The sequence below is a fragment of the Salmo salar genome, chromosome ssa11, assembly GCF_905237065.1.
Source record: "Salmo salar chromosome ssa11, Ssal_v3.1, whole genome shotgun sequence".
NCBI lineage: Eukaryota > Metazoa > Chordata > Actinopteri > Salmoniformes > Salmonidae > Salmo > Salmo salar.
In genome coordinates, this window is record NC_059452.1 from 23,671,067 (window position 1) to 23,697,703 (window position 26,637).

General features: G+C 44.9%; 1 protein-coding gene across 2 annotated transcripts in view; it reads right to left on the bottom strand.

Moving 5' to 3' along the window:
- Positions 1-3,354: 3,354 nt before the first annotated feature.
- Positions 3,355-26,637, bottom strand: part of LOC106562306 (spondin-1) — a 146,171-nt gene continuing 122,888 nt past the window's right edge. Inside the window, exons 8-16 of one of the 2 annotated variants that reach the window (XM_045689214.1) lie at positions 22,283-22,484; positions 20,135-20,275; positions 17,756-17,831; positions 16,807-16,989; positions 14,644-14,814; positions 13,999-14,166; positions 13,582-13,746; positions 5,163-5,456; positions 3,355-4,393 (exon numbers count right to left, since the gene is read on the bottom strand). In XM_045689214.1, coding sequence (XP_045545170.1) covers positions 4,230-4,393; positions 5,163-5,456; positions 13,582-13,746; positions 13,999-14,166; positions 14,644-14,814; positions 16,807-16,989; positions 17,756-17,831; positions 20,135-20,275; positions 22,283-22,484 — 1,564 coding nt within the window. In that variant the 3' untranslated portion in view covers positions 3,355-4,229. Of the gene's footprint in view, positions 4,394-5,162; positions 5,457-13,581; positions 13,747-13,998; positions 14,167-14,643; positions 14,815-16,806; positions 16,990-17,755; positions 17,832-20,134; positions 20,276-22,282; positions 22,506-26,637 lie in introns of both variants that reach the window. The other variant, XM_045689213.1, reaches the window with a different exon arrangement.

The following is a 26,637-nucleotide window of genomic DNA, read 5'->3' on the forward strand; positions in this document are numbered from 1 at the left end:
CCTCTTGCAGTCTGTCAGCAGTCTGTCAGCAGTCTGTCAGCGGTCTGTCAGCAGTCTGTCAGCAGTCTGTCAGCAGTCTGTCAGCGGTCTGTCAGCAGTCTGTCAGCGGTCTGTCAGCGGTCTGTCAGCGGTCTGTCAGCAGTCTGTCAGCAGTCTGTCAGCGGTCTGTCAGCGGTCTGTCAGCGGTCTGTCAGCGGTCTGTCAGCAGTCTGTCAGCAGTCTGTTAGCAGTCTGTCAGCAGTCTGTCAACAACTGGGATGATTTGAGTGTCAGGCAGATCACAGTGCAGTTATCTCAGAGACACATCTCTCCTTTTAGCCACACTAGACTGAGATGTGTATGTGGTTAACCCTTTCCATGCCCTGCTTCTGCAGCTCAAGCCATTCTGACCACTGCAGCTAAAAAGAGAATTCAGACAGCCATTACATGAGAATGAAAGAAAATACATGTTTGCCAAATGAGAGGGTATAAGGTGCTTATACTGTAAAATACCCGTAATATTAGGTTTCCAGTCATTTGATATATTTGACCCGAGCTCATACAAGTACCCAATAAGAATAGCCATGTTTGGACAGAAATTAGTATTCACATTAATATTCACTGAAGCATGTAACATTTGCATAATGCTATTGGCCAAATTGGAATTTCATTGCTTATCTACTAGGTTCCGCTTTGTGTGGTAGTTAAATAAAACTGTATCACATTCTGTTATCACAGCTCCTATAGCAACAGTTATTTCTTTCAGCTCTAGGGCTTTTGACATTTTCTGACTGACTCAATATCAGGAATTGTACAAGCATGTGTACAAGCTCCATATGTACGAGCAGCCACCTGCTGTGTTTTAAAACAAGTGTTGGGTTTATGTAGATTGGTTTTCGGGAAAGATACAGAAAACAAATGCAGGACCGAAACACTTTATTACCTGAATGTCAATGCGCACAATAATTATTCAAATAACACCAAAAGACCCCGGGGAAGATATGTATTTCATTTTAAATGTCATATTAAATGAATGTTTTAGATTACTCTGCGATTAGATATCACCATAAGTCATCAATTACAGTACAGCATCATGATGTTAGGGCAGATTTACTATTAGGTTTCTTCCAGCTCCATTTCCACATGACTGTTTCAGTCTCTCTACTGTTAATAAATGTAAAACTATTCATGCCAACTTCACACTATGCACAGTCATTTTACACCATAAGTCAATCAGAGTGATTTTCAATGCAAAGGAATGCAGAGGCATGTAAAGAGTCTCACCATACATTACGCAGTGCCATTGCAGCACAAAGGAGGCTTTTCCTACTAGTGGCTTTCTCAATGTTTATACCACAGAGCACTTAACATACCAAAGCAAAACTTCTCATTGGACTCAAAGTTTTTCGTCAGTCGACTTGAGATCTCACCAGCAGTAGCCTAAAGGCAGTCTGAGATAGAGAGGTAGACATCACATCTATTTTGAGCTCACCTATCCTGCCTTGATGCCAACAGGGAGAGAAGGCGGAGAGAAGCCAGCAAGCCAGCCCTCTGTCAGAGAAGAGACAGTTCATGTTGATGGATGTCTTATGGGCACTCTGGAACACTCCCACACAGTCGACCACTGCACTGCCTCTAGTCTGTGTGTGTAAAGCTGTAGCACCACCCCTTATTTACTGTGGGCAACGTTTCAAATAGGCCTGCAGTGGCGAGTCCTGGAGAGCTGCTTATGATCTGCTGTGAGTGGTTGCTGTGGCAACAGTGAATGCAAAAAACGACGCCTGATGAGGTCCCGGGGGGAGCGCTTTGAGACGAGTCACCGTGTGCTGCATTCTCACTCACTCACACACACATGCAAACATGCACACACGCACACTCGCACGCGCACACATACATCAACAGCATCACTCATCCGAGTACAAAGACAGCAACAACGATCTTATGCAACTCTTTATCTCACATCTCTCTTCTCCCATTTAGCCACTATCACCATGGATATTTAATGTATATTTCAGCAGATATCACCTTGACAATTCATGTTGGAAGTCTCCCAAAGCTGCAGTGTGAACCTAATGTGTGGTTGTTATGGCATTGTGTATATCATTGTAAAGTGTGTTTGTGTTGCATTATTCACCTTTTCCCTCTGAATTCCACCACCCATAGGACACCATCATATCCCTCAGGCTGTCAAAGGTTGAGTCTAATTTAAATATTTTCTTCAAGATGGCCGCCAGTGCATGACATCTCTGTTCAATTATTTCCTCTCTCTTTACTCTGCTTCGTTTAAGTGAAATACTACTTAATGGAGACACAAATTGAAACCAAAGCATGTTGCTTTAATGAGCAAAGCTGGCAACTAACTGTCCCTGATTGTGTCACTGTGAATACCTTTAGAAGACGAGCTCAGACTATGAGCAACCTGGGTGCATTCAGCAAGGCACAACGTTGTACAACTTTCAGATAGCATGTAGAAATATAGTATGTAGAACAAACATGCCTCTCTGACATGTAGAATAAGGAATCATATCAGCTCTACTCATGACATTTCTATCTACAGTGTTTCCTAATGTTTGGATACTGAACATGGCCCTCGTAACTGTGTTTAGGGCCAAACGCTGATGGGATGAGTCACTGTCTCAGTGTATGAGACTGATGCTGGATTTCCATACATTTCTGACAGTGAAGTGGCCTAATATGTGGATCTTTACACACACTCAGCATTAATCAGTGTTGCCTGAAGGCTAAAAAAAGAAAACCCTCAACACCTCAAGGCTCATCAATAAATAGGTATCTTCTGCCACCGTCTGGTCAATGTGTGTATGTACTGCACCACCGGGAAGCTCACCCTTTTGCAGACCAGTGTTACTGTGCAGCTCCCTGCCTAGACACTCACATATCTCTGGTTATGGGTTGAGAAAAAGGTGTCATGATAATCAAGTATGCTGTTACAGTACTATGTATGACCAAAGTGCATTGAAAAAGCACAGGCTTAGATGGCACCTACTGGTTTACTGACTCTACCTGTCAAATGAAAAATAACTCACTTCTAATGAATTTATAGTCTCCATCTAGTGGCCAAGAGTATGAAATGCATTGGTTTATGAATTGTATGTAAACCCTGGCATGAATATGGACCTCAACGTAATATAATACATTTACCTCAATATAAATGGTAATTAAACAAAAATAAACATCCGTATGACAATTTCTAACATTTACTTTTATTGTAAAGGTGATATATTCCAAAATATTAATATGTTAGAGGAGCAGAGGAAAAAGAGACGTAAAGACACGTAAAAAACATCTACACAAGACTTTGGTAAGACTCTTGGGTGATATTGTTATCAAAAAATCCACAGCAAAAAAATAAAAATGATCTTATAATAACAATGCACAAAATCATAGAGATTTCCATTGCGGTGTGTCTACATGAACAGTAGTACAGCTGAGTAAAAAGTCATACAGGAGATTTCTTGATCATAGAAACATCTTTTTTTTCTGAAGGATTATAAAATGCTGGAATGGCTGGGTAACTGTGCTTTAAGATCTGGGATAATATACACTACCAAAGAGGATACTACAGGATATAGCCTAACAGTACTATCTCTTATTAAATCAATTGGTGTTTTCATCATTATCATTACTCAAGAATATTATACCACAACAAGTTTACAGTAATCTTGCAGAAGAATCCTATATGTAACAGAGCTAGTTTATTGTACACACAGAGGAAAATCAGTCAGGTTCATCAGATGCTAGGCGTTATTTGGGGAAGCCTAGATCCTCTCTCAAAATGGCTGTTTGTTTTACGCTCGAGAAGAGACCAAGGGAATTCCTTCCTTCCTTCTTGTAAAATAACCCATGACAATTGACCTTGAAGAATGGGTAATTTCAGAATTTGCCAAACTCTTTCCAACCTCTGACTAGAGGTGTATACAGAACCAGTGTACCTTCCCCAGTCTAGAATCTTCAATCCCCAATCTAGAATCTTCAGACTCAGCCCTGGATTAAACCAAGAGAGATTAAGGTCCGTGCCAGCCCTAAACAGAGTGCATTGAGTGACACTATGCCACCTCACGCTCTGTCCCATAACCAACTTGCCCATAGGCACAGATCTAGGATCAGCTTACAATCCCCAAACCTAACCTGAACTGTCATAGGGGAAAACAACTGAGCTCACACCAGTGTTTATGGGCAATCTCCACCCACTCCGTACCCATCCCATCCCCGTCCTGCCCACCTTGGTCCATCTAGCAGGGGTACACGTTACACGCTCGGATCTCCTTCCTGTCCTTGCAGCTGGGGAGCTGGGCGCTCTTAAGCCTCTTCTTGGCTGTCATGAGCCGCTCCTGGATCCCCCCGCCACACAGCTTGGTACAGTCCGTCCAGCTGGACCATGGCCTCATCTTACAGCCTGATGAGATGGAAAGAGAGAGATTGTATACATTTTCAATGACAATTGTTCCTTGTTAAAGAATAGCAATGATCATATTGAAAATACTGACTATCAAAACTGACTGTGATTTAGTTTTCTATTAGTACATTTACATGCACACTAATGCAATATTAAACTGATTATGGCAGTAGGCAGATTATTCAATAGTCATGTAAACAAATTACTCTGCTCATCTTAATCGGGGTAAGGTCAAAAGAAGTAAGCAATTATTAGGACATGTAAACACCTTAATCGGCGTGCCAGCGGTGTATTTGATCTGTGAATGTGATAGCACCAGCCGAGTGAGCCTCCCTCTTTAGAGCGAGTAAAGTGTGTTCGGAACAACTGAATGTATATGTCTTAGAAGTAGTTTTCACAAACAAACTTTATATGTCCCAACTCAGAATCAAATATGCTTCCCACAAATAACATGTTCGCTGTGGTAGAACTTTATTTTTTTTTTACATTTATCAGAATGTCATCAGGTAGCCTGATTTCAGATGTGTCCATGTAAACAGGGTTATTAGGAAAATCGTTGTTCTTGCATTGCATGTAAACATTTTAATCAAACTATTATATTAACCTGACTATCCACAATTATCACATAATCACATTATTGTGTGTATGTAACCGCACTCTATGATTTAGCTTGTTATGATTTGTGATGACAGTGATGATGATGCAAATGATAATGACTATAACACTGCTGCTGACAATGGTTATGGTGGTGATAATGAGGTCTACCAACCTGGGTGTTCAGCAGGTGATGTGGTCTCCTCCCCCTGTCGACCCCCCTGTTTGCTCCTCCTCTTCTCCCTCGCCTCCTTGCGTCGTTTCTTCTCGTCGCTGTTGACCTGACCCTGGCCACCACCGCGGTTACACTTCCTGATCTTACACTTCTTCCTCTGTACTGTCTCAGGACACGAGTCCCCTCCGAACTGGGGCTCCAGCTTCACCATGCGTGTCCTTATCATGTGACCTTTACCACAGGATTTGTTACACTCAGACCACTCCGTCCACTCTGACACCATACAGTCTGTCGCTGTACAGAGAGAGAGAGAGAGAGAGAGAGAGAGAGAGAGAGAGAGAGAGAGAGAGAGAGACAGAAGAGAGGGGGGATGAGAGATAATGATGAGGGGGACAGGGTGGAGTAAGAAAGGTGAAGAGTTAATATGGGAAGAAAGCTTGTAGATAGACCTCATGACTTTGCATTAGCGTTCCTTGTTCTAAACATAACACAATATGAATGCCCTGGAAACAGATTCTCTGACTTATGTCCATAACGAGAACATTCTTACGAACTGCAGGGATGATTAGGGCTGGCCAGAATAATTCTGCCAGCTTTATTCCCTCACTAAGACTGAGGGAAGACCAGTTAACAAGCTTTTTCACCCCAATACAATGACATGTGTGCCAAAGTTAAAGATGGTTATTTTTGCCTTTTAATCCCTTTCTTCACAATACAGCCCTTAAATTAGCTCCCTCATTTTCTAGGGAACAGGAGAAAGGAGTGGAGAAAGAGTATTTTCCTATGGTAATGTGTCTTCCAGTCCTGTACCTGACTAGAATATACAGTTAAAGTCGGAAGTTTACATACACCTTAGCCAAATACATTTAAACTCAGTTTTTCACATTCCTGACATTTAATCCTAGTAAAAAATTCCCTGTCTTAGGTCAGTTAGGATCACCGCTTTATTTTAAGAGTGTGAAATGTCAGAATAATAGTAGAGAGAATGATTTATTTCAGCTTTTATTTCTTTCATCACATTCCGAGTGGGTCAGAAGTTTACATACACTCAATTAGTATTTGGTAGCATTGCATTAAAATGTTTAACTTGGGTCAAACGTTTTTGGGTAGCCTTCCACAAGCTGGGTGAATTTTGGCACATTCCTCCTGACAGAGCTGGTGTAACTGAGTTGGGTTTGTAGGCCTCCTTGCTCACAAACACATTTTCAGTTCTGCCCACAAATTTTCTATAGGATTGAGGTCAGGGCTCTGTGATGGCCACTCAAATACCTTGACTTTGTTGTCCTTAAGCCCTTTTGCCACAATTTTGGAAGTATGCTTGGGGTCATTGTCCATTTGGAAGACCCATTTGCGACCAAGCTTTAACTTCCTGACTGATGTCTTGAGATGTTGCTTCAATATATTCACATACTTTTCCTACCTCATGATGACATCTATTTTGTGAAGTGCACCAGTCTCTCCTGCAGCAAAGCACCCCCACAACATGAAGCTGCCACCCCGTGCTTCACGGTTGGGATGGTGTTCTTCGGCTTTCAAGCCTCCCCCTTTTCCCTCCAAACATAATGATGGTCATTTTGGCCAAACAGTTCTATTTTTGTTTCGTCAGACCAGAGGACAATTCTCCCAAAAGTACGATCTTTGTCCCCATGTGCAGTTGCCAACCGTAGTCTGGCTTTTTTATGGCGGTTTTGGTGGGAGAGGGAAAGGACAGCAAGGACAGCAAGGACAGTTTGGAGCGAGCAGTCGCGAGCAGTTGCACCACGCTTCGCTCCACAGGTAATATTACACTTCACTACATTACAACGGCTTGATTTGTTTGATCTGAGCAATTCTTCTTAGCTAGCTACATAGCCGTCTTTGTATCAAAGATAATTGTGTAGTTTAGAGTAACTGAGTAATTATCGAGGCTAGCTATCTTCGTCCTCCTAACGTAGTCAACACTGCTAGCTGCTAGCTAGCTAGTCATCACTGCTAGCTAGCCAACTTCTACCGACTAGCAGCACTGCAGAAACTATTACATCGTAACGACTTGATTAGTGTGGTGTTAGTGTTAGTTAGCCAGCTACATAGTTGTCTTTGCTGTCTCTGTATCTAAGATAATTGTGTAGTTTGAGTTTGAGTATTATCGAGGTGAGCTAGCCAGCTGCGACGCGGCGCCAGACTTACTCAACACACCTAGTCATCATTAACCCACTGCCAGCTAGCCAACCGTTACTGACTAGCAGCGCTGTAGATACTAATACTTTACAACGGAACGATTTGACTAGTGCAGTGTTACCTAGCTAGCTACTTAGTTGTCTTTGTCATAGCTTGATAATTGTTAGCTAGCCAGCCATCGAGGTTAGCTAGCAAGCTATTTCCGTCCCCCGCGACGCCATTTTTCCTAACCCAGCCAACTATTACCGACGAGCAGCATTGTTGAAACTAAATACACTACAAGGAACGTCTTGATTAGTGTTATGTTAGCTAGCTAGCTACAAAGTTGCTTTGTATCATGACATGGTGTAGTACTGAAACTACCGAAGTTACCTAGCCAGCTACACGTTCAAAGTCAACAACGCAGCCACTGCTAGCTAGCCTACTCCACCAGCCAGCAGTACTGTATCATTTTAGTCAATAAGATTTTTGCTACGTAAGCTTAACTTCCTGAACATTCGAGACGTGTAGTCCACTTGTCATTCCAATCTCCTTTGCATTAGCGTAGCCTCTTCTGTAGCTTGTCTACTATGTGTCTGTCTATCCCTGTTCTCTCTCCTCTACACAGGCCATACAAACGCTCCACACCGCGTGGCCGCTGCCACTCTAACCTGGTGGTCCCAGCGCGCACGACCCACGTGGAGTTCCAGGTCTCCGGCAGCCTCTGGAACTGCCGGTCTGCGGCCAACAAGGCTGAGTTCATCTCAGCCTATGCTACCCTCCAGTCCCTAGACTTCCTGGCGCTGACGGAAACATGGATTACCACAGATAACACTGCTACTCCTACTGCTCTCTCCTCGTCTGACTACGTGTTCTCGCATACCCCTAGAGCATCGAGCCAGCGGGGTGGTGGCACTGGAATCCTCATCTCTCCCAAGTGGACATTCTCTCTTTCTCCCCTGACCCATCTGTCTATCTCCTCATTTGAATTCCATGCTGTCACAGTTACCAGCCCTTTCAAGCTTAACATCCTTATCATTTATCGCCCTCCAGGTTCCCTTGGAGAGTTCATCAATGAGCTTGACGCCTTGATAAGTTCCTTTCCTGAGGATGGCTCACCTCTCACAGTTCTGGGTGACTTTAACCTGTTAGGGCTAGGGGGCAGCATTGACACGGCTGGATAAAAAACATACCCGATTTAATCTGGTTACCACTCCTACTCAGTAACTAGAATATGCATATACTTATTACATATGGATAGAAAACACCCTAAATTTTCTAAAACTGTTTGAATGGTGTCTGTGAGTATAACAGAACTCAAATGGCAGGTCAAAACCTGAGAGATTCCTTTACAGGAAGTGGCCTGTCTGACCATTTCTGGAACTTCTTTGCCATCTCTATCATTTACTAAGGATCTCTGCTCTAACGTGACACTTCCCACGTCGTCCATAGGCTCTCATAGCCCGGGAAAAAGAGAATGTCGTCATTCCAGCCCCAGGCTGAAACACATTATCGCCTTTCTCAAGTGGCCCATCAAGAGACACTAGCTTATGCGCGTGACCCCGACCGCCCCCGCCTTTGGGATTTTTTCCTCTGTTTGCCGAAAAGGAGATTCCCTGTCGGAATTTTACCGCTTTTCTACGAGAAAAATGACGTAAAAATTGATTTTAAACAGCGGTTGACATGCTTCGACGTACGGCAATTGAATACTTTGAATTTTATTGTCAGGAATTGCGCCAAGCGCGCGACACTTCTTTACTATTTCGGATAGTGTCTGGAACGCATACGAACAAAACGCCGCTATTCGGATATAACGATGGATTATTTTGGACCAAACCAACATTTGTTATTGAAGTAGACGTCCTGGGTGTGCATTCTGACGAAGACAACAAAAGGTAATGACATTTTTATAATAGTAAATATGATTATGGTGAGTGCTAAACTTGCCGGGTGTCTAAATAGCGAGCCCGTGATGCCTGGGCTATATACTTAGAATATTGCAAAATGTGCTTTCACCAAAAAGCTATTTTAAAATCGGACATATCGAGTGCATAGAGGAGGTCTGTATCTATAATTCTTAAAATAATTGTTATGCTTTTTGTGAACGTTTATCGTGAGTAATTTAGTAAAATGTTAGCGAATTCCCCGTAAGTTTGCGGGGGGTATGCTAGTTCTGAACGTCACATGCTAATGTAAAAAGCTGGTTTTTGATATAAATATGAACTTGATTGAACAAAACATGCATGTATTGTATAACATAATGTCCTAGGGTTGTCATCTGATGAAGATCATCAAAGGTGAGTGCTGCATTTAGCTGTCTTCTGGGTTTTGGTGACATTATATGCTGGCTTGAAAAATGGGTGTCTGATTATTTCTGGCTTGGTACTCTGCTGACATAATCTAATGTTTTGCTTTCGTTGTAAAGCCTTTTTGAAATCGGACAGTGTGGTTAGATTAACGAGAGTCTTATCTTTAAATGGCTGTAAAATAGTCATATGTTTGAGAAATTGAAGTAATAGGATTTTGAAGATTTTGAAAATCGCGCCACAGGCTGGCAGTGGATGTTACGTAGGTGGGACGAATTCGTCCCGCCGGTCACATAGAGGTTAACCTCCCCACGTCTACCTTCGACTCATTCCTCTCTGCCTCCTTCTTTCCACTCCTCTCCTCTTTCGACCTCACCCTCTCACCTTCCCCCCCTACTCACAAGGCAGGCAATACGCTTGACCTCATCTTTACTAGATGCTGTTCTTCCACTAATCTCATTGCAACTCCCCTCCAAGTCTCCGACCACTACCTTGTATCCTTTTCCCTCTCGCTCTCATCCAACACTTCTCACTCTGCCCCTACTCGGATGGTATTGCGCCGTCCCAACCTTCGCGCTCTCTCTCCCGCTACTCTCTCCTCTTCCATCCTATCATCTCTTCCCTCTGCTCAAACCTTCTCCAACCTATCTCCTGATTCTGCCTCCTCAACCCTCCTCTCCTCCCCTCTCTGCATCCTTTGATTTCCTCTGTCCCCTATCCTCCAGGCCGGCTCGGTCCTCCCCTCCTGCTCCGTGGCTCGACGACTCACTGCGAGCTCACAGAACAGGGCTCCGGGCAGCCGAGCGGAAATGGAGGAAAACTCGCCTCCCTGCGGACCTGGCATCCTTTCACTCCCTCCTATCTACATTTTCCTCTTCTGTCTCTGCTGCTAAAGCCACTTTCTACCACTCTAAACTCCAAGCATCTGCCTCTAACCCTAGGAAGCTCTTTGCTACCTTCTCCTCCCTCCTGAATCCTCCTCCCCCTCCCCCCTCCTCCCTCTCTGCGGATGACTTCGTCAACCATTTTGAAAAGAAGGTTGACGACATCCGATCCTCGTTTGCTAAGTCAAACGACACTGCTGGTCCTGCTCACACTGCCCTACCCTGTGCTTTGACCTCTTCCTCCCCTCTCTCTCCAGATGAAATCTCGCGTCTTGTGACGGCCGGCCGCCCAACAACCTGCCCACTTGACCTTATCCCCTCCTCTCTTCTCCAGACCATTTCCGGAGACCTTCTCCCCTACCTCACCTCGCTCATCAACTCATCCTTGACCGCTGGCTACGTCCCTTCCGTCTTCAAGAGAGCGAGAGTTGCACCCCTTCTGAAAAAACCTACACTCGATCCCTCCGATGTCAACAACTACAGACCAGTATCCCTTCTTTCCTTTCTCTCCAAAACTCTTGAACGCGCCGTCCTTGGCCAGCTCTCTTGCTATCTCTCTCAGAATGACCTTCTTGATCCTAATCAGTCAGGTTTCAAGACTGGGCATTCAACTGAGACTGCTCTTCTCTGTGTCACGGAGGCTCTCCGCACTGCTAAAGCTAACTCTCTCTCCTCTGCTCTCATCCTTCTAGACCTATCTGCTGCCTTTGATACCGTGAACCATCAGATCCTCCTCTCCACCCTCTCCGAGCTGGGCATCTCCGGCGCCGCCCACGCTTGGATTGCGTCCTACATGACAGGTCGCTCCTACCAGGTGGCGTGGCGAGAATCTGTCTCCGCACCACGTGCTCTCACCACTGGTGTCCCCCAGGGCTCTGTTCTTGGCCCACTCCTATTCTCGCTATACACCAAGTCACTTGGCTCTGTCATATCCTCACATGGTCTCTCATATCATTGCTATGCAGATGACACACAATTAATCTTCTCCTTTCCCCCTTCTGACAACCAGGTGGCGAATCGCATCTCTGCATGTCTGGCAGACATATCAGTGTGGATGACGGATCACCACCTCAAGCTGAACCTCGGCAAGACGGAGCTGCTCTTCCTCCCGGGGAAGGACTGCCCGTTCCATGATCTCGCCATCACGGTTGACAACTCCCTTGTGTCCTCCTCCCAGAGTGCTAAGAGCCTTGGCGTGACCCTGGACAACACCCTGTCGTTCTCCACCAACATCAAGGCGGTGACCCGATCCTGTAGGTTCATGCTCTACAACATTCGCAGAGTACGACCCTGCCTCACACAGGAAGCGGCGCAGGTCCTAATCCAGGCACTTGTCATCTCCCGTCTGGATTATTGCAACTCGCTGTTGGCTGGGCTCCCTGCCTGTGCCATTAAACCCCTACAACTCATCCAGAACGCCGCAGCCCGTCTGGTGTTCAACCTTCCCAAGTTCTCTCACGTCACCCCGCTCCTCCGCTCTCTCCACTGGCTTCCAGTCGAAGCTCGCATCCGCTACAAGACCATGGTGCTTGCCTACGGAGCTGTGAGGGGAACGGCACCTCCGTACCTTCAGGCTCTGATCAGGCCCTACACCCAAACAAGGGCACTCCGTTCATCCACCTCTGGCCTGCTCGCCTCCCTACCTCTGAGGAAGCACAGTTCCCGCTCAGCCCAGTCAAAACTGTTCGCTGCTCTGGCACCCCAATGGTGGAACAAGCTCCCTCACGACGCCAGGACAGCGGAGTCAATCACCACCTTCCGGAGACACCTGAAACCCCACCTCTTCAAGGAATACCTGGGATAGGATAAAGTAATCCTTCTAACCCCCCCCTTAAAAGATTTAGATGCACTATTGTAAAGTGGTTGTTCCACTGGATATTATAAGGTGAATGCACCAATTTGTAAGTCGCTCTGGATAAGAGCGTCTGCTAAATGACTTAAATGTAAATGTAAATGTTTTGGAGCAGTGACTTCTTCCTTCCTGAGCGGACTTTCAGGTTATGTCGATATAAGTCTCGTTTTACTGTGGATATAGATACTTTTGTACCTGTTTCCTCCAGCATCTTCATAAGGTCCTTTGCTGTTGTTCTGGGATTGATTTGCACTTTTTGCACCAAAGAACGTTCATCTCTAGGAGACGTCTCCTTCCTGAGCGGTATGACGGCTGCGTGGTCTCATGATGTTTATACTTACGTACTATTCTTTGTACAGATGAACGTGATACCTTCAAGCATTTGGAAATTGCTCCCAAGGATGAACCAGACTTGTGGAAGTCTACAATTTTTTTTCTGAGGTCTTGGCTGATTTATTTTGATTTTCCCATGAAGGTAGGCCTTGAAATACATCCACAGGTACACCCACAATTGACTCAAATTATGTCAATTAGCCTATCAGAAGCTTCTAAAGCCATGAACTCATTTTCTGGAATTTTCCAAGCTGTTTAAAGGCACATTCAACTTAGTGTATGTAAACCCACTGGAATTGTGATACAGTGAATTATAAGTGAAATAATCTGTCTGTAAACAACTGTTGGAAAATCTACTTGTGTCATGCACAAGGTAGATGTCCTAACTGACTTGCCAAAATTATAGTTTGTTAACAATACATTTGTGGAGTGGTTGAAAAACTAGTTTTAATGACCCCACCTTAAGTGTATGTAAACCTCCGACTTCAACTGTATATAACCGATTAAGGCTTAAATGTGAGAGCACATGGGCACTTCTGGGTTCCAATGGAGGAGCAGCTTGAGGAAGCTGTTCCCTCTCATATAAACCAGCTAATACCCCACCAGGGTATTCTCATGATAACACTATCTGGGAGAGTTTGGGCTGGAGATGAGACTATGGGCACTCCTAACGCAGATGTCAAACCGATGTGTACACACTAACAAGCCAAGTGTGTTTTATGTGTGTATGCATGTGGATATGATAGGGAGAGTATTACAAGCAGACAGATGTTAGGTTGCACAATGAAGATACTAATCAGCATTATTATGAATTACACATGTGCAGAACTGTTTCTTGGTGTGTCCACACATGAATAAAGTAGGTTCGCTCCAATGTGTGTGTGTGTGTGTGTATGTGTGTTCCTTACGACACTCTGGCAGCATGCACTTCTCCACCTGCTCCAGGTCCTCTGTACACTCTCCCAGCTCCACAGGAGACTTGAGCACGCGCTGCCTCGTCCGCATGCCCTTCCCACACGTCACACTGCAGTCACTCCAGTCAGACCACGGAGACAGCATACAGGGGATGGTGTCTGTGTACACAGGACCCACACAGAATCAGTGTCACATACAATGTCTATCTGATTTCATGTAGTTGGCATTTGTTGTGGTGTGTGTAAGTGTGCAGGTGTGTGTACAGATGAGCGTGTGTGTGCATGTGTATGTTTGTTTGTATAAGCCTTCTTATGCTTATCTGTGTGCGTGTGAGTGCGTGGGAATATGTGTGTGTGAGTGCGTATGTGTGAGTGTGTGTGTGTGAGTGTGTGTGTGTGTATGTTACTCACGACACTCTGGCATCATGCACTTCTCCACCTCCAGCACCTCAGCCCCACAGATGGAGCCGTCTGGTGGAGGCATCTTCACCATGCGTTCCCTCCTCTTCATGCCCAGCCCACAGGTGGCACTGCAGGAGTCCCACTCACCCCACTCTGTCACCAGACAACTGTTGGGGGCTGAAGAGAGGGAGGGGGGATCAGACAGTTAAGAGGGGAAAAGGCAGAGAGGGGGAAGGGAAGCGGAGGAGCGAATGAGAAGGGGAGAGGGAAGAGGGGAGGGAGGGTGGGAGAGAGGAAGAGAAGGGGAGTGGGTGTGTTCAATGGGAGAGACAGAACTTAATCCACATTTGCATTACTTTGTCCTGTAATCACGCATAATTATACATCATCCTAATAGTTTGAACAGTACATTTGAATAATTTAGCAGATGCTCTTCCACTGTGAATTGATGCACACAATGAGCCTCATTTATCTACATCATAGAAATACATAGATTTGTTTGTATGAAAAGTACATACACAGATTAATCAAAAGTTTCCTATACCTCGGAAAATGTTTGTTTACCTGATTAAAAACAAAAACTTTGGTAAAAGCAGCAATGTTTGTGATAAATGACTTTGTGAACCCTTGATTTCAGGGGTTAAAGCTACTCACTGCATTCCTCGTTCACAATACACTTCTCGTTCTCCTCAGTAGGTAAGGTACACACAGAGCCATCGTCAGGGAACTGCTTGACATAGCGTTCCCGGGACCGCAGGCCCATCCCACATGACATGCTGCACGGAGACCAGGTGATCCACTCTGACATCGTGCAGGTGGACCCTTCTGAGAGGTCAGGGGCAAAGTGCAGAAGGTCAGAGTCAGTTATATGGCATTTGAGTTGCATTCAGGATTTTAATGTCCTTACAGTGTTAGTAGCTACATCACACTTTATATAATCAACCAGTGTATGATGCATCTACATTATCGGACCTTCTGTTAGTCTCATTTATCATAATAAGACAATAGGAGACTATGAGCATCTATGTCAGCTCATGGCCATTACAAGAGCTTGTACCAGTATGCCTGTACCCACAGTGTTACCCAAGAGCTTGTACAAGTACGCCTGTACCCACAGTGTTACACAAGAGCTTGTACCAGTACGCCTGTACCCACAGTGTTACCCAAGAGGTTGTACCAGTACGCCTGTACCCACAGTGTTACACAAGAGCTTGTACCAGTACGCCTGTACCCACAGTGTTACCCAAGAGCTTGTACCAGTACGCCTGTACCCAAAGTGTTACCCAAGAGCTTGTACCAGTACGCCTGTACCCAAAGTGTTACCCAAGAGCTTGTACCAGTACGCCTGTACCCAAAGTGTTACCCAAGAGCTTGTACCAGTATGCCTGTACCCAAAGTGTTACGCAAGAGCTTGTACCAGTACGCATGTACCCAAAGTGTTACCCAAGAGCTTATACCAGTAGGCGGCCTGTACCCACAGTGTTACCCAAAAATCTTGTACCAGTACGCATGTACCCAAAGTGTTACCCAAGAGCTTATACCAGTAGGCGGCCTGTACCCACAGTGTTACCCAAAAATCTTGTACCAGTACGCATGTACCCAAAGTGTTACCCAAGAGCTTATACCAGTAGGCGGCCTGTACCCACAGTGTTACCCAAAAATCTTGTACCAGTACGCCTGTACCCAAAGTGTTACCCAAGAGCTTTGAAAATGCATGAGCTGTGAACACATTTATGCAGCAGACATGTTTCTCCTCATTTATATAAACCCCCTGCTGTTGTTGCATTATGTTCCGTTGGGAGGGAGGCAGGATAAGAATCGTTCTGGGTGAGACTCACATGGATTTATATCTAAACCCTCCCTCTCCAGACTGAAAGACTCATTAAGCTCTGCTCAATAAAGAAGCTCATCATTAATAAGATGAGAAAATCATTAATGAATCATTAATAATAAACAAATCATGAATAAGAGCCCCGAATAAGAGCCCATGTGTGTGTGTATGGGACCCGTACACACACACACACACACACACACACACACACACACACACACACACACACACACACACACACACACACACACACACACACACACACACACACACACACACACACACATACCCAAGCCTATTTTATTATTCATTAGTCTTTCACTGCAAGCAGCAAAGACGTGATGCCCCCTGTGTGTATTCTCATAACTTGTTATATGTCTTTTAATAAAGCCTTAGTATCCACTGTGGCCTCCCAGCAGCTTTAGCCCATTACACATTTTATAGGCTTGTCTCAGAAACACAGTGTCCCCCTCACCTCTATGCTGCTACAACTTTATTGGCTGAGCTACAAACGAGCTGGGGGCTTTATCGATGACCCAACACCAATAAAGACCTGCAGTAAACCAGATTTTACCTTTCCCTGTCTGACTCTTTGCAATAACCTATGAAATGCTAACAAAGATGATGTCCACACTAATAAAGCTCCTAGAGCTCATACAGGGACTTGGTAGGATGTTGAAGTTTGTTTTTAGATGGGTGTTTATACACCAAGCCAGCAACAAGAAACACACATTTCCAGATTGTATCCTAGATTGTATTGCACTATATGTGTTCATGTCAATATATATTTGTGTAAAGGGGGTGGTTCGGTGAACCACGTTCATGTGTTGAGTAACATTGCCTGAGACAAAGACTTGTGTTAGCTCCCTGAGCTAATATATCGGCTTTAGCTCAGGAGGCAAACACAGTCTTGTAAATCTGAGGTTAACCTGTGTTCGAAACCCCGCCATGTCTCATGAGCTGCCTAGTACATCCAACATACTGACCCTCGTCGCTGCAGCCAGGCCCCATGCAGGGCTCAAAGTCCTGGGTGTGAGGACAGGGTACACTGAGGTCCAACTGGGCCTTCAGCATCCTCTGTCTCATCCTCTTGCCCTTGTCACAGGTGGCTGAGCTGCAGGCTGACCAGGGAGACCAGTTGGAGTAGATACACGTCTCTGGAGTGTCGTCTGAAGGGAGGGAAAGTGAGAACGAGAGAGAGAGAGCAAGACAGAGAGAGAGAGAGAGAGAGAGAGTGGGAAGGGAGGGGGGAGAAAGGGTGGCAGAGGAGGGGAGAGAGAGGGCTTAGAGGAAGAGAGAGGGGTGGGGAGAGAGAGAGAGAGAGAGAGGAGAAAGACATTAATCAAATGAAGGGCACAAACACAAACGTTCAAAGTCATAACTAGTTATGTGTTTCCTCAGGTGTGTGTTGAGTGCCTAAGCCCCTCCTCACTAAGTGATGTGCTATTGAAACATTCATCTGACTCAAATCAAACATCTCTGTCCCTGGGACATGTTAAGGAGCGAATATTCACTTGGAGCAATCTCAACTGCAGCCTTACTAATTTATTGAAAATGCCACTACTGATCAAATCTGCTTACGATTCCATCTGTGCAGCATTCCCATGAGAGAGAGAGAGAGAGAGGAGAGAGAGAGACAGAGAGAGAGAGGGAGAGAGGGAGAGAGAGAGAGAGAGAGAGAGAGAGAGAGAGAGAGAGAGAGAGAGAGAGACATGGAGGACGATTATGCTGAGCTGGGTTAACTAATTCAACTGTTTCTCAAGCTCTGGTTCTAATCTCCCACTCCTGGAGATGGGCAGAGGGAGAATGAGAGAGAGCGAGAGACATGCCTTTCTCCTCTCTCTTGCTTATCACTCCTCTGTTATAACCTTTGTTGGCAGAGTTGGGGAGATACAGGGACTCAGAGGGGAGAGAGAGATAAAGAGAGACACAAACCTTCCTCTTTCTCCTCCTGGGCGATATCAGCCACAATGTCATCCACGTTATCAGGCACGACGTTGCACTGCTCTCCCTGCGGACAGACAAACACAGGCCTGCGTTGTGGAATACATACTAGTTATTTAACTTTCTAGCGAACGGGGCTGTGATATGGGGACATGCTGATAATGGCATTCAGCTGTCATAACAACAGAGGTCCGCTTAGGTCAAGTGACAAACGATCAGAGTGATAGGGTGTGTGTGGGGCTGGGGGGGTTGCTGTGTGTGTGCGATTCCAAATCAAATCAAAGTTTATTTGTCACGTGTGCCGAATACAACAGGTTCACCTTACAGTGAAATGCTTACTTACAGGCCCTAACCAACAGTGCAATTTTTAAGTAAAAAATAGGTATTAGGTAAACGATAGATAAGTAAAGAAATAAAAAACAACAGTAAAAAGACAGTGAAAAATAACAGTAGCGAGGCTATATACAACAGCGAGGCTATAACAGTAGCGAGGCTATATACAGGGACCGGTTAGTCGGGCTAATTGAGGTAGTATGTACATGTAGGTATGGTTAAAGTGACTATGCATATGGGGTGGCTGGGGTCTTTTACAATTTTTAGGGCCTTCCTCTGACACCACCTGGTGTAGAGGTCCACTACCCTCTGTAGTGCCTTGCGGTCGGAGGCCGAGCAGTTGCCGTACGAGACAGTGATGCTCTCGATGTTGCAGCTGTAGAACCTTTTGAGGATATGAGGACCCATGCCACATCTTTTTAGTTTCCTGAGGGGAAATAGGCTTTGTCGTGCCCTCTTCACGACTGTCTTGTTGTGTTTGGACCATTCTATTTTGTTGGTGATGTGGACACCAAGGAACTTGAAGCTCTCAACCTGCTCCACTACAGCCCCGTCCATGAGAATGGGGGTGTGCTCGGTCCTCCTTTTCCAATCATCTCCTTAGTCTTGGTTACGTTGAGGGATAGGTTGTTGTTCTGGCACCACCCAGCCAGGTCTCTGACCTCTTCCCTAAAGGCGGTCTCATTGTTGTCGGGGATCAGGCCTACCACTGTTGTGTCTTTGGCAAACTTAATGGTGTTGGAGTCGTGCCTGGCCACGCAGTCATGGGTGAACAGGGAGTACAGGTGGGGACTGTGCACGCACTCCTGAGGGGCTCCAGTGTTGAGGATCAGCGTGGCAGATGTGATGCTACCTACCCTCACCACCTGGGGGCGACCCGTCAGGAAGTCCAGGATCCAGTTGCAGAGGGAGGTGTTTAGTCCCAGGGTCCTTAGCTTAGTGATTAGCTTTGAGGGTACTATGGTGTTGAACGCTGAGCTGTAGTCAATGAATAGCATTCTCACGTAGGTGTTCCTTTTGTCTAGGTGGGAAAGGGCATTGTGGAGTGCAGTAGAGATTGCGTCATCTGTGGATCTGTTTGGGCGGTATGCAAATTGGAGTGGGTCTAGGGTTTCTGGGATAATGGTGTTGTGAGCCATTATCAGCCTTTCAAAGCACTTCATGGCTACGGATGTGAGTGCTATGGGTGTGTAGTCATTTAGGCAGGTTGCCTTAGTGTTCTTGGGCACAGGGACTACAGTGGTCTGCTTGAAACATGTTGGTATTACAGACTCAATCAGGGACACGTTGAAAATGTCAGTGAAGACACCTGCCAGTTGGTCGGTGTAGTACGATTTAATCTTAGCGCTTTGCCTGTTTGATGGTACGTCGGAGGGCATAGCAGGATTGTGCTTCAGTGTGTGAGGATCAATATATTGATAAAGACTATGAGTAGATGGAGAGATTCTAGTTGAGTCTGCCAGGCAGGATGCTGTGTAAATGCTATAGTCCACTGACATTTACATCACTGTTCAACACCTGTTCTCTTCAAACTGCACCTATACAACTAACATCTATATCTACAGCTGTGTTGACCCACAACATCTTCAGTTAGACACTGGAGCAATGCAGAGGGAGTTAAAATTAAGTTACTTTCTTCTCAGACTGAAAAATATGTCTCTTCCTCTCAGTGTCTGAAGCTTTAAAGTTGACATTTCTAGTTCAGTACACCAATATGTTCCATTGTACTGTTTGTTTACCTTCTCATTTCGAATCGTATACCGAAACAACGTTATGAACACAGGCACATAATCAAACGTTTGCAACCGCTTTGAGATCTTAGAGCGAACCTCAAACAATGCCTTGATGTGCATGAAATCAGGTTGTGTTGGTGACAGCTGGAGGGAAAGAACATGAGGAGTGAGTAGAGCATGAGACAGAAAGAGAATGGAAATAGGAATTGAAGTGAGCAAAGAAAGAGGATCGAGGCAACAAGTTGGAGAGATGTAGCAGCCAAAAGAATGGAAGAAATGGAGAGAGATGATTGGATGAACAGACCTTTCGGGCGATGCGCTCCACTACTACCCTGGCCACGGGGGTGATGGCGCCCCCCTCAGGGTCGTAGAAGGGGCTCTGGGGGTGGTCCAGGCTAGTCAGGGGGCGGATCTTCTCCTGAGGGACTGTGGGCTTGTTGGGAGACTGGAGGTCAGAACACACACACACAAATGAAGAGTCAACATAGATACATGACTTTGCTTTTCATGTCAATATGTGTTCCATTGTAGTATTGAGGAACAGTGTCATGATATCAGTGATAAAATATGTATTTGCAGATAACCTTGAAAGGTTGCAATAGGTCTCTTCATGTGCAATATGGAGGTATGCAATACATCTATAATATAGTCTTGTCCCAGCACAAATAACATATGGCCTCCTAAGACTGGCAAACCTAGACTATACAAGTCACAAAGCCACATCCACTAAAACAACATGAATCCATAGATCTGGGTCAGGGACACTGTGGGTTATGGGGTTATGTGGTGAAACTGTTGTCATTAGTCTGCAGCAAACGTCTGCTAGCAGGGGGCTAACACAGCAAACACAGCCACAGGGCTTCTGAAGGCACAACACTGGAAAACAAGCCATCCACTAGCCATCCACTAGTCTGAACATGAAGGGTTGACATGTAACTTCGTAAAAGTGCTGTTGTGATCAAAATCTTTCACACCTGTGAACTTCTGATTCAATTACAATGTACAGAATGCGGTTGCTACATCACTACATACATCCTACTGTTTCACACCAGTGGAGAGCAGAGTCACACAGTGAGAGAGAACGCCACAGGAGGTTACCAGGAGCTGTTTTAACAACTCCAAACGTCAACTTCAGGCTTCCTGAAACAACAGAGACCACTAAAATATATAGACACAGTTCAATAATAAAACACTATACAACCTCATTTCATAACTCTTGACCGGTTCTTACACAACGTGTTCTTTCTTCCACCCAAGTACACTGTAAGTATGTCTGAGGCTCCAGACATTTGATATGAGTAAGGTCATTGGTGGGGCGAGCCAAATTCAACAGGGGAGTAACAGTTCAACAGGTTCGTCTGTGAACTCCAAGGGATCAGCCAAAGGTCTGTCTGTGAGCTCACACAGCACAGCACAGTCATAGACTCTCCTCAACCAGTCTGTCCACATGGAAAAATAATATATTGACATATATACAGAGTGTACAAAACATTAGGAACACCTGCTCTTCCATGACAGACTGACCAGGTGAATCTTGGTGAAAGCTATAGTACCTTATTGATGTCACTTGTTAAATCCACTTCAATCAGTTTAGATGAAGGGGAGGAGACAGGTTAAAGAAGGATTATTAAGCCTTCACATACACATGGATTGTGTATGTGTGCCATTCAGAAGGTAAATGGAAAAGACAAAATATTGAAGTGCCTTTGAACGGGGTATAGTAGTAGGTGCCAGCCGCACCGGTTTGAATGTGGCAGGAATTGCAATGCTGCTGGGTTTTTCACGCTCAACAGTTTTCCGTGTGTATCAAGAACCACCCAAACGACCTCCAGACAACTTGACAGAAATGTAGGAAGCTTTTGACACCTTGTAGAGTCCATGCCCCGATGAATTGAGGCAGTTCTGAGGGCAAAAGTGGGTGCAAGTCAATATTAGAAAAGTGTTCCTAATGTTTTGTACACTCAGTGTATTGCAATATTATTTTTGACAATATCTTAATATTATTTTTGTGCTAGCCGGCTGTACATGCACCAAAATTACAGTATTTTTCCTTCATAGCTTGTTCTCCATCTTCTTTTTAAATACTGAGCCAATTTGTTTTCAGCACATTTATTTCCATGACTGATCAAAAGTCATTTTGTCATGGCTCTTTTGTCCCTCTGCAGCAGATGAATGTTTGGAACATCGCATTGCAGTATCGAATAGTAATACATATAGATTCATGAGAATCGCAATAGATATCATATCGGCACCTAAGTATCATGATAATATGGTATCGTGAGGTCCCTGGGAACTCCCAGCCCTATAAGAATGTGTGATTTTATACAGTAGGTGGTGTGAGTGATGTGTGATGTCTGGGGCTTGAGCTCCAGGGTTATGGTTAGAATCACTGTGGTAGTGATAGTGTGAATATTAGAGCGTGTAGTTGTGACATTTTGAGGGGGTCACTGACCTCATAGGTGACCCCGTTGTCAGTGCCTGCATCCCAGGGGATCATATCTTGGACAACCCTCTGGGCCCAACCACACTCCTTGGTGCAGAGGTCCTCTGCAGACAGCCCCACGTTCCAGTCAGGGCTGGGCCCCAGCATGGTGAGGAAGGACATCAGGTGACGGATACGGTCCACTGAGAACTCAGCCGACGGGGCAGCACGACTGGAGGACAGAGAGAAGGGACTATTTTGAAGAAAGTCACAATTGCAATAATTGTGATATGTGATGTTTTACCTACCTTTAGTTGATCAATGCACTGATTGCAAGTCACTCTGGATAAGGGTGCCTGTTAAATGACTAAATATGAAAAGTAGAAGAGAGAAGAGAGAGAGTATAGAGCGAGAGAAAGAGAGAGGAAGAGGGAGAGAGAGAGAGAGAGAGAGAACAGAAATACTGACTGAAGTCCCTAAAAAGCATGAAAAAGCAAGAGGGATAGCAAGGAAAGGGAGATGAAGAACGAGGAAAGGATGATAGAAGCGCTACTTAAGTCCACAGAGATGTAGAGAAGTTTCTTTGTTGCCTCAGGCATGCCCTGCGCATCCAGCTCACCCCCTACAACAGTTCAACACAGAGCTGCCAGCCAGAGGAAAAGAGTAATAAACACCCCTAAGGACTTTACTGGTGGCAGAGAACCATGAATGTGTGTGTGTGTGTGTATGTGTGTGTGTGTGTGTGTGTGTGTGTGTGTGTGTGTGTGTGTGTGTGTGTGTGTGTGTGTGTGTGTGTGCAACAGATAATGTTGTGATGAGAGATCACACACACCCAAAGAGATGTGTGCGCTAGTTCACAGACAGTCACAAGCACAATAATGCACACGGCAGCACAAATGTCTGTTCAGAAATACTTTTTCCTAGTACCAAACCACAGCATTTCTAATGAACGTTTATCAGGGGTTGATAGATACCTCCCACCCTCCTACACCCTATCCCTCCTGCCACCCTGTCAATTACAAGTTGGCTTTGTGTTGGGTCCAATGTGGCTGTCAGAAATAAACCTAAGGCCTCCGAGACTGGCTGAGCTGAGCAAAGGGACACGGTGACACGCGGTGAGGGGGAAGAGGGGACGGCTGGCAGCCTGCTGTGTGTTCCCAGAGGATTAGAGTTCTTCCACATCCTTAGAGGTGATTATTACTGTGTATGGGAGGACAATACAGGACTGGACTGGACAGGGCTGAGGTGTGTGTGGTGATAGAAAATCTGATGGATTTACCGGCAGATGAAGAACAGAACAGTGACAGGAGAATAGCAGGGGGGATAATTGTTTCAGGTGACAATTGAGCTTCCGTACAGTCTTAGAAGGTGCTATGTAGAACCATACATATCATAACGCCTTTCATTGAGGGCCATGTTATACCCTAACACAGTGTTGTTAGAAAATTCCTGGTTTACAGGCCACATCAGGCTTGCAAGTCACATTATGTTGGCTTGCAAAGTGATGTTCAATTCCTATTGGAATCCAGCCAGAGTTAGGATATCCAACAAGTGGAATTTTTTATCACCTGCAATTTGCATTGAGAATGACTGCCATGGTAGGGAAGATGGATAACAGATACTACCTCAATGATCTAAACTGGAACAACCCTCTCAGTAATGGGTGCAATAAGTCAAAGTATTAACAAATTGGTTTAGTTTACAAAAAATGTACATTATTTATCTTTGTGTAGCATACCATTTATCAACCAATCAATGTCCATGCAAAAACACATTAAAATAAACAATTCTGAAAATCACCATGCAATAGAGCATGCTGGGAAATATGATATACTCTATGGTTCTAAACTCAGCAAAAAAAGAAATGTCCCTTTTTCAGGACCATGTCTTTCAAAGATAATTAGTAAAAATCCAAATAACTTCACAGATCTTCATTGTAAAGGGTTTAAACACTGTTTCCCATGCTTGTTCAAGGAACCATAAACAATTAATGAACATGCGCCTGTGGAACAGTCGTTAAGACACTAACAGCTAACAGACGAGAGGCAATTAAGGTCACAGTTATGAAAACATAGGACACTAAAGAGGCCTTTCTACTGACTCTGAAAAACACCAAAAGAAAGATTCCCAGGTTCCCTGCTTATCTGCGTGAACGTGCCTTAGGCATGCTGCAAGGAGGCATGAGGACTGCAGATGTGGCCAGGGCAATAAATTGCAATGTCCGTACTGTGAGACGCCTAAGACAGAGCAACAGGGAGACAGGATGGACAGCTGATCGTCCTCAGAGTGGCAGGCCACGTGTAACAACACCTGCACAGGATTGGTACATCCGAACATCACACCTGCGGGACAGGTACATGGCAACAAGTGCCCAAGTTACACCAGGAATGCACAATCCCTCCATCAGTGCTCAGACTGTCCGCAATAGGCTGAGAGAGGCTGGACTGAGGGCTTGTAGGTTTGTTGTAAGACAGGTCCTCACCAGACATCCCCGGCAACAACGTCGCCTATGGGCACAAACCCACCGTCGCTGGACCAGACAGGACTGGAAAAAAGTGCTCTTCACTGACGAGTCGTAGTTTTGTCTCACCAAGACAGGAATGTCAGTGTTCTGCCATGGCCAGCGAAGAGCCCAGATCTCAATCCCATTGAGCACGTCTGGGACCTGTTGGATCGGAGGGTGAGGGCTAGGGCCATTCCCCCCAGAAATGTCCGGGAACTTGCAGGTGCCTGGTTGGAAAAGTGGGGTAACATCTCACAGCAAGAACTGGCAAATCTGGTGCAGTCCATGAGGAGGAGATGCACTGCAGTACTTAATGCAGCTGGTGGCCACACCAAATACTGACTGTTACTTTAAATTTTTGACCCCCCCCCTTTGTTCAGGGACACATTATTCCATTTCCATTAGTCACATGTCTGTGGAACTTGATCAGTTTATGTCTGTTGTTGAATCTTGCTATGTTCATACAAATATTTACGTATGTTACGTTTGCTGAAAATAAATGCAGTTGACAGTGAGAGAACGTTTCTTTTTTTGCTGAGTTTATATAGAACCCTTCTTGGCTTCCAAAATGTCCTTCTTCCCTTCCAAAGAATCAAATAACACTTTCTTCCAAAAACATTTTTTTAAGATGTTAAAGGTCCTAGGTAGAACCATTTGCCTTACAAATAACAATTTTCTTCCTAAAATAGTTATTCAGATCAAAACAGTTCTAGGTAGAACCCTATCCCTCCGCAAATTAACATTTTGGAACACTTTTTTTCCAAAGAGTGTAGAGAGTGAGACATTGATGCACCTACTCTAGCTATAATACTATAATCAAGAATTCCAATAATAAACTTTCAAATGTTTATCCTTTAATCTGTTCAAGTCTAAGTACAGTGAACATCACTGTCCATCACCTATTGGGACAGTTGGATAGATATCCTGTAATGGGTATACAGTATATCTGATTAGACTCTCTCCCTACTGCCATTTTTTCCTTCACTCTTCAGTGACTCTGACACTGTCCCTCCCTCCCTCCCTCCCTGCCTCCCTCTCTCCCTCCATCTTTCCCACCACCCACATCCCCAGGAAACACGCTGTCTCTGAGTGACAAAGACAAACCCTTTAGCTCATTAAGAGCTGCGTTTTCATTGACAACCCCTTATTTCTCTGTTTCTGTCTGTCTGTCAGCACAGTGCTAATCAACTGGAAGCCTCAGAGAGCTGGGGTTGTCCTGCTGTCTTTAGAAAGGGTCTGATGAGATGTATAGTGTGCTTTAAAAAGACGAGGGATTCACTACTGGACATCATGGAGGTATCTGTAGCTGTCACAGGCACAGCCATTCCTGTTCTGAGAGAGAGGGAGGTGTGTGTGTGAGTGGGAGGGTGTCAGATAGAGCAGAACAAAGAGAGGAAGATGATGAGAAAGTGAGGGGTGTAGGTTGTCTTCTGTGGTGACCGTCTGAGTACATTAGGACTCTGGAGAGTGTGTGTGCATGCTTGCCTTCATGTCCGAATGTGTGTTTGAGAGAGGGATGGCTCTGTACTGTGACAGTGACAGACAACAACGCCCAGCGATGAAAATTTCCACAGCATATTGCTCTGTCTGTGTCACTAGCACATTGTGTGACACTGTTGTTGTGTGTGTGTCAAATTAAATGTTATTTGTCACATACACAGTTGGCAGCAGGTATAAAAAGTGCAGTGAAATACTTGCGTGCCAGCCCCTCAACATGGCATTACAATATCAAACAATATTAATCAGAGGTCAATCAAAACGAAGTAGTATGCATAGTAATAAGACTGATATCTACACAGTAGGATATACAATATTCATGATTAATGTGCTATGTCAAGTATGACTATGTTACAAATATAAAATGGATAGTGTCTTGGTCGCA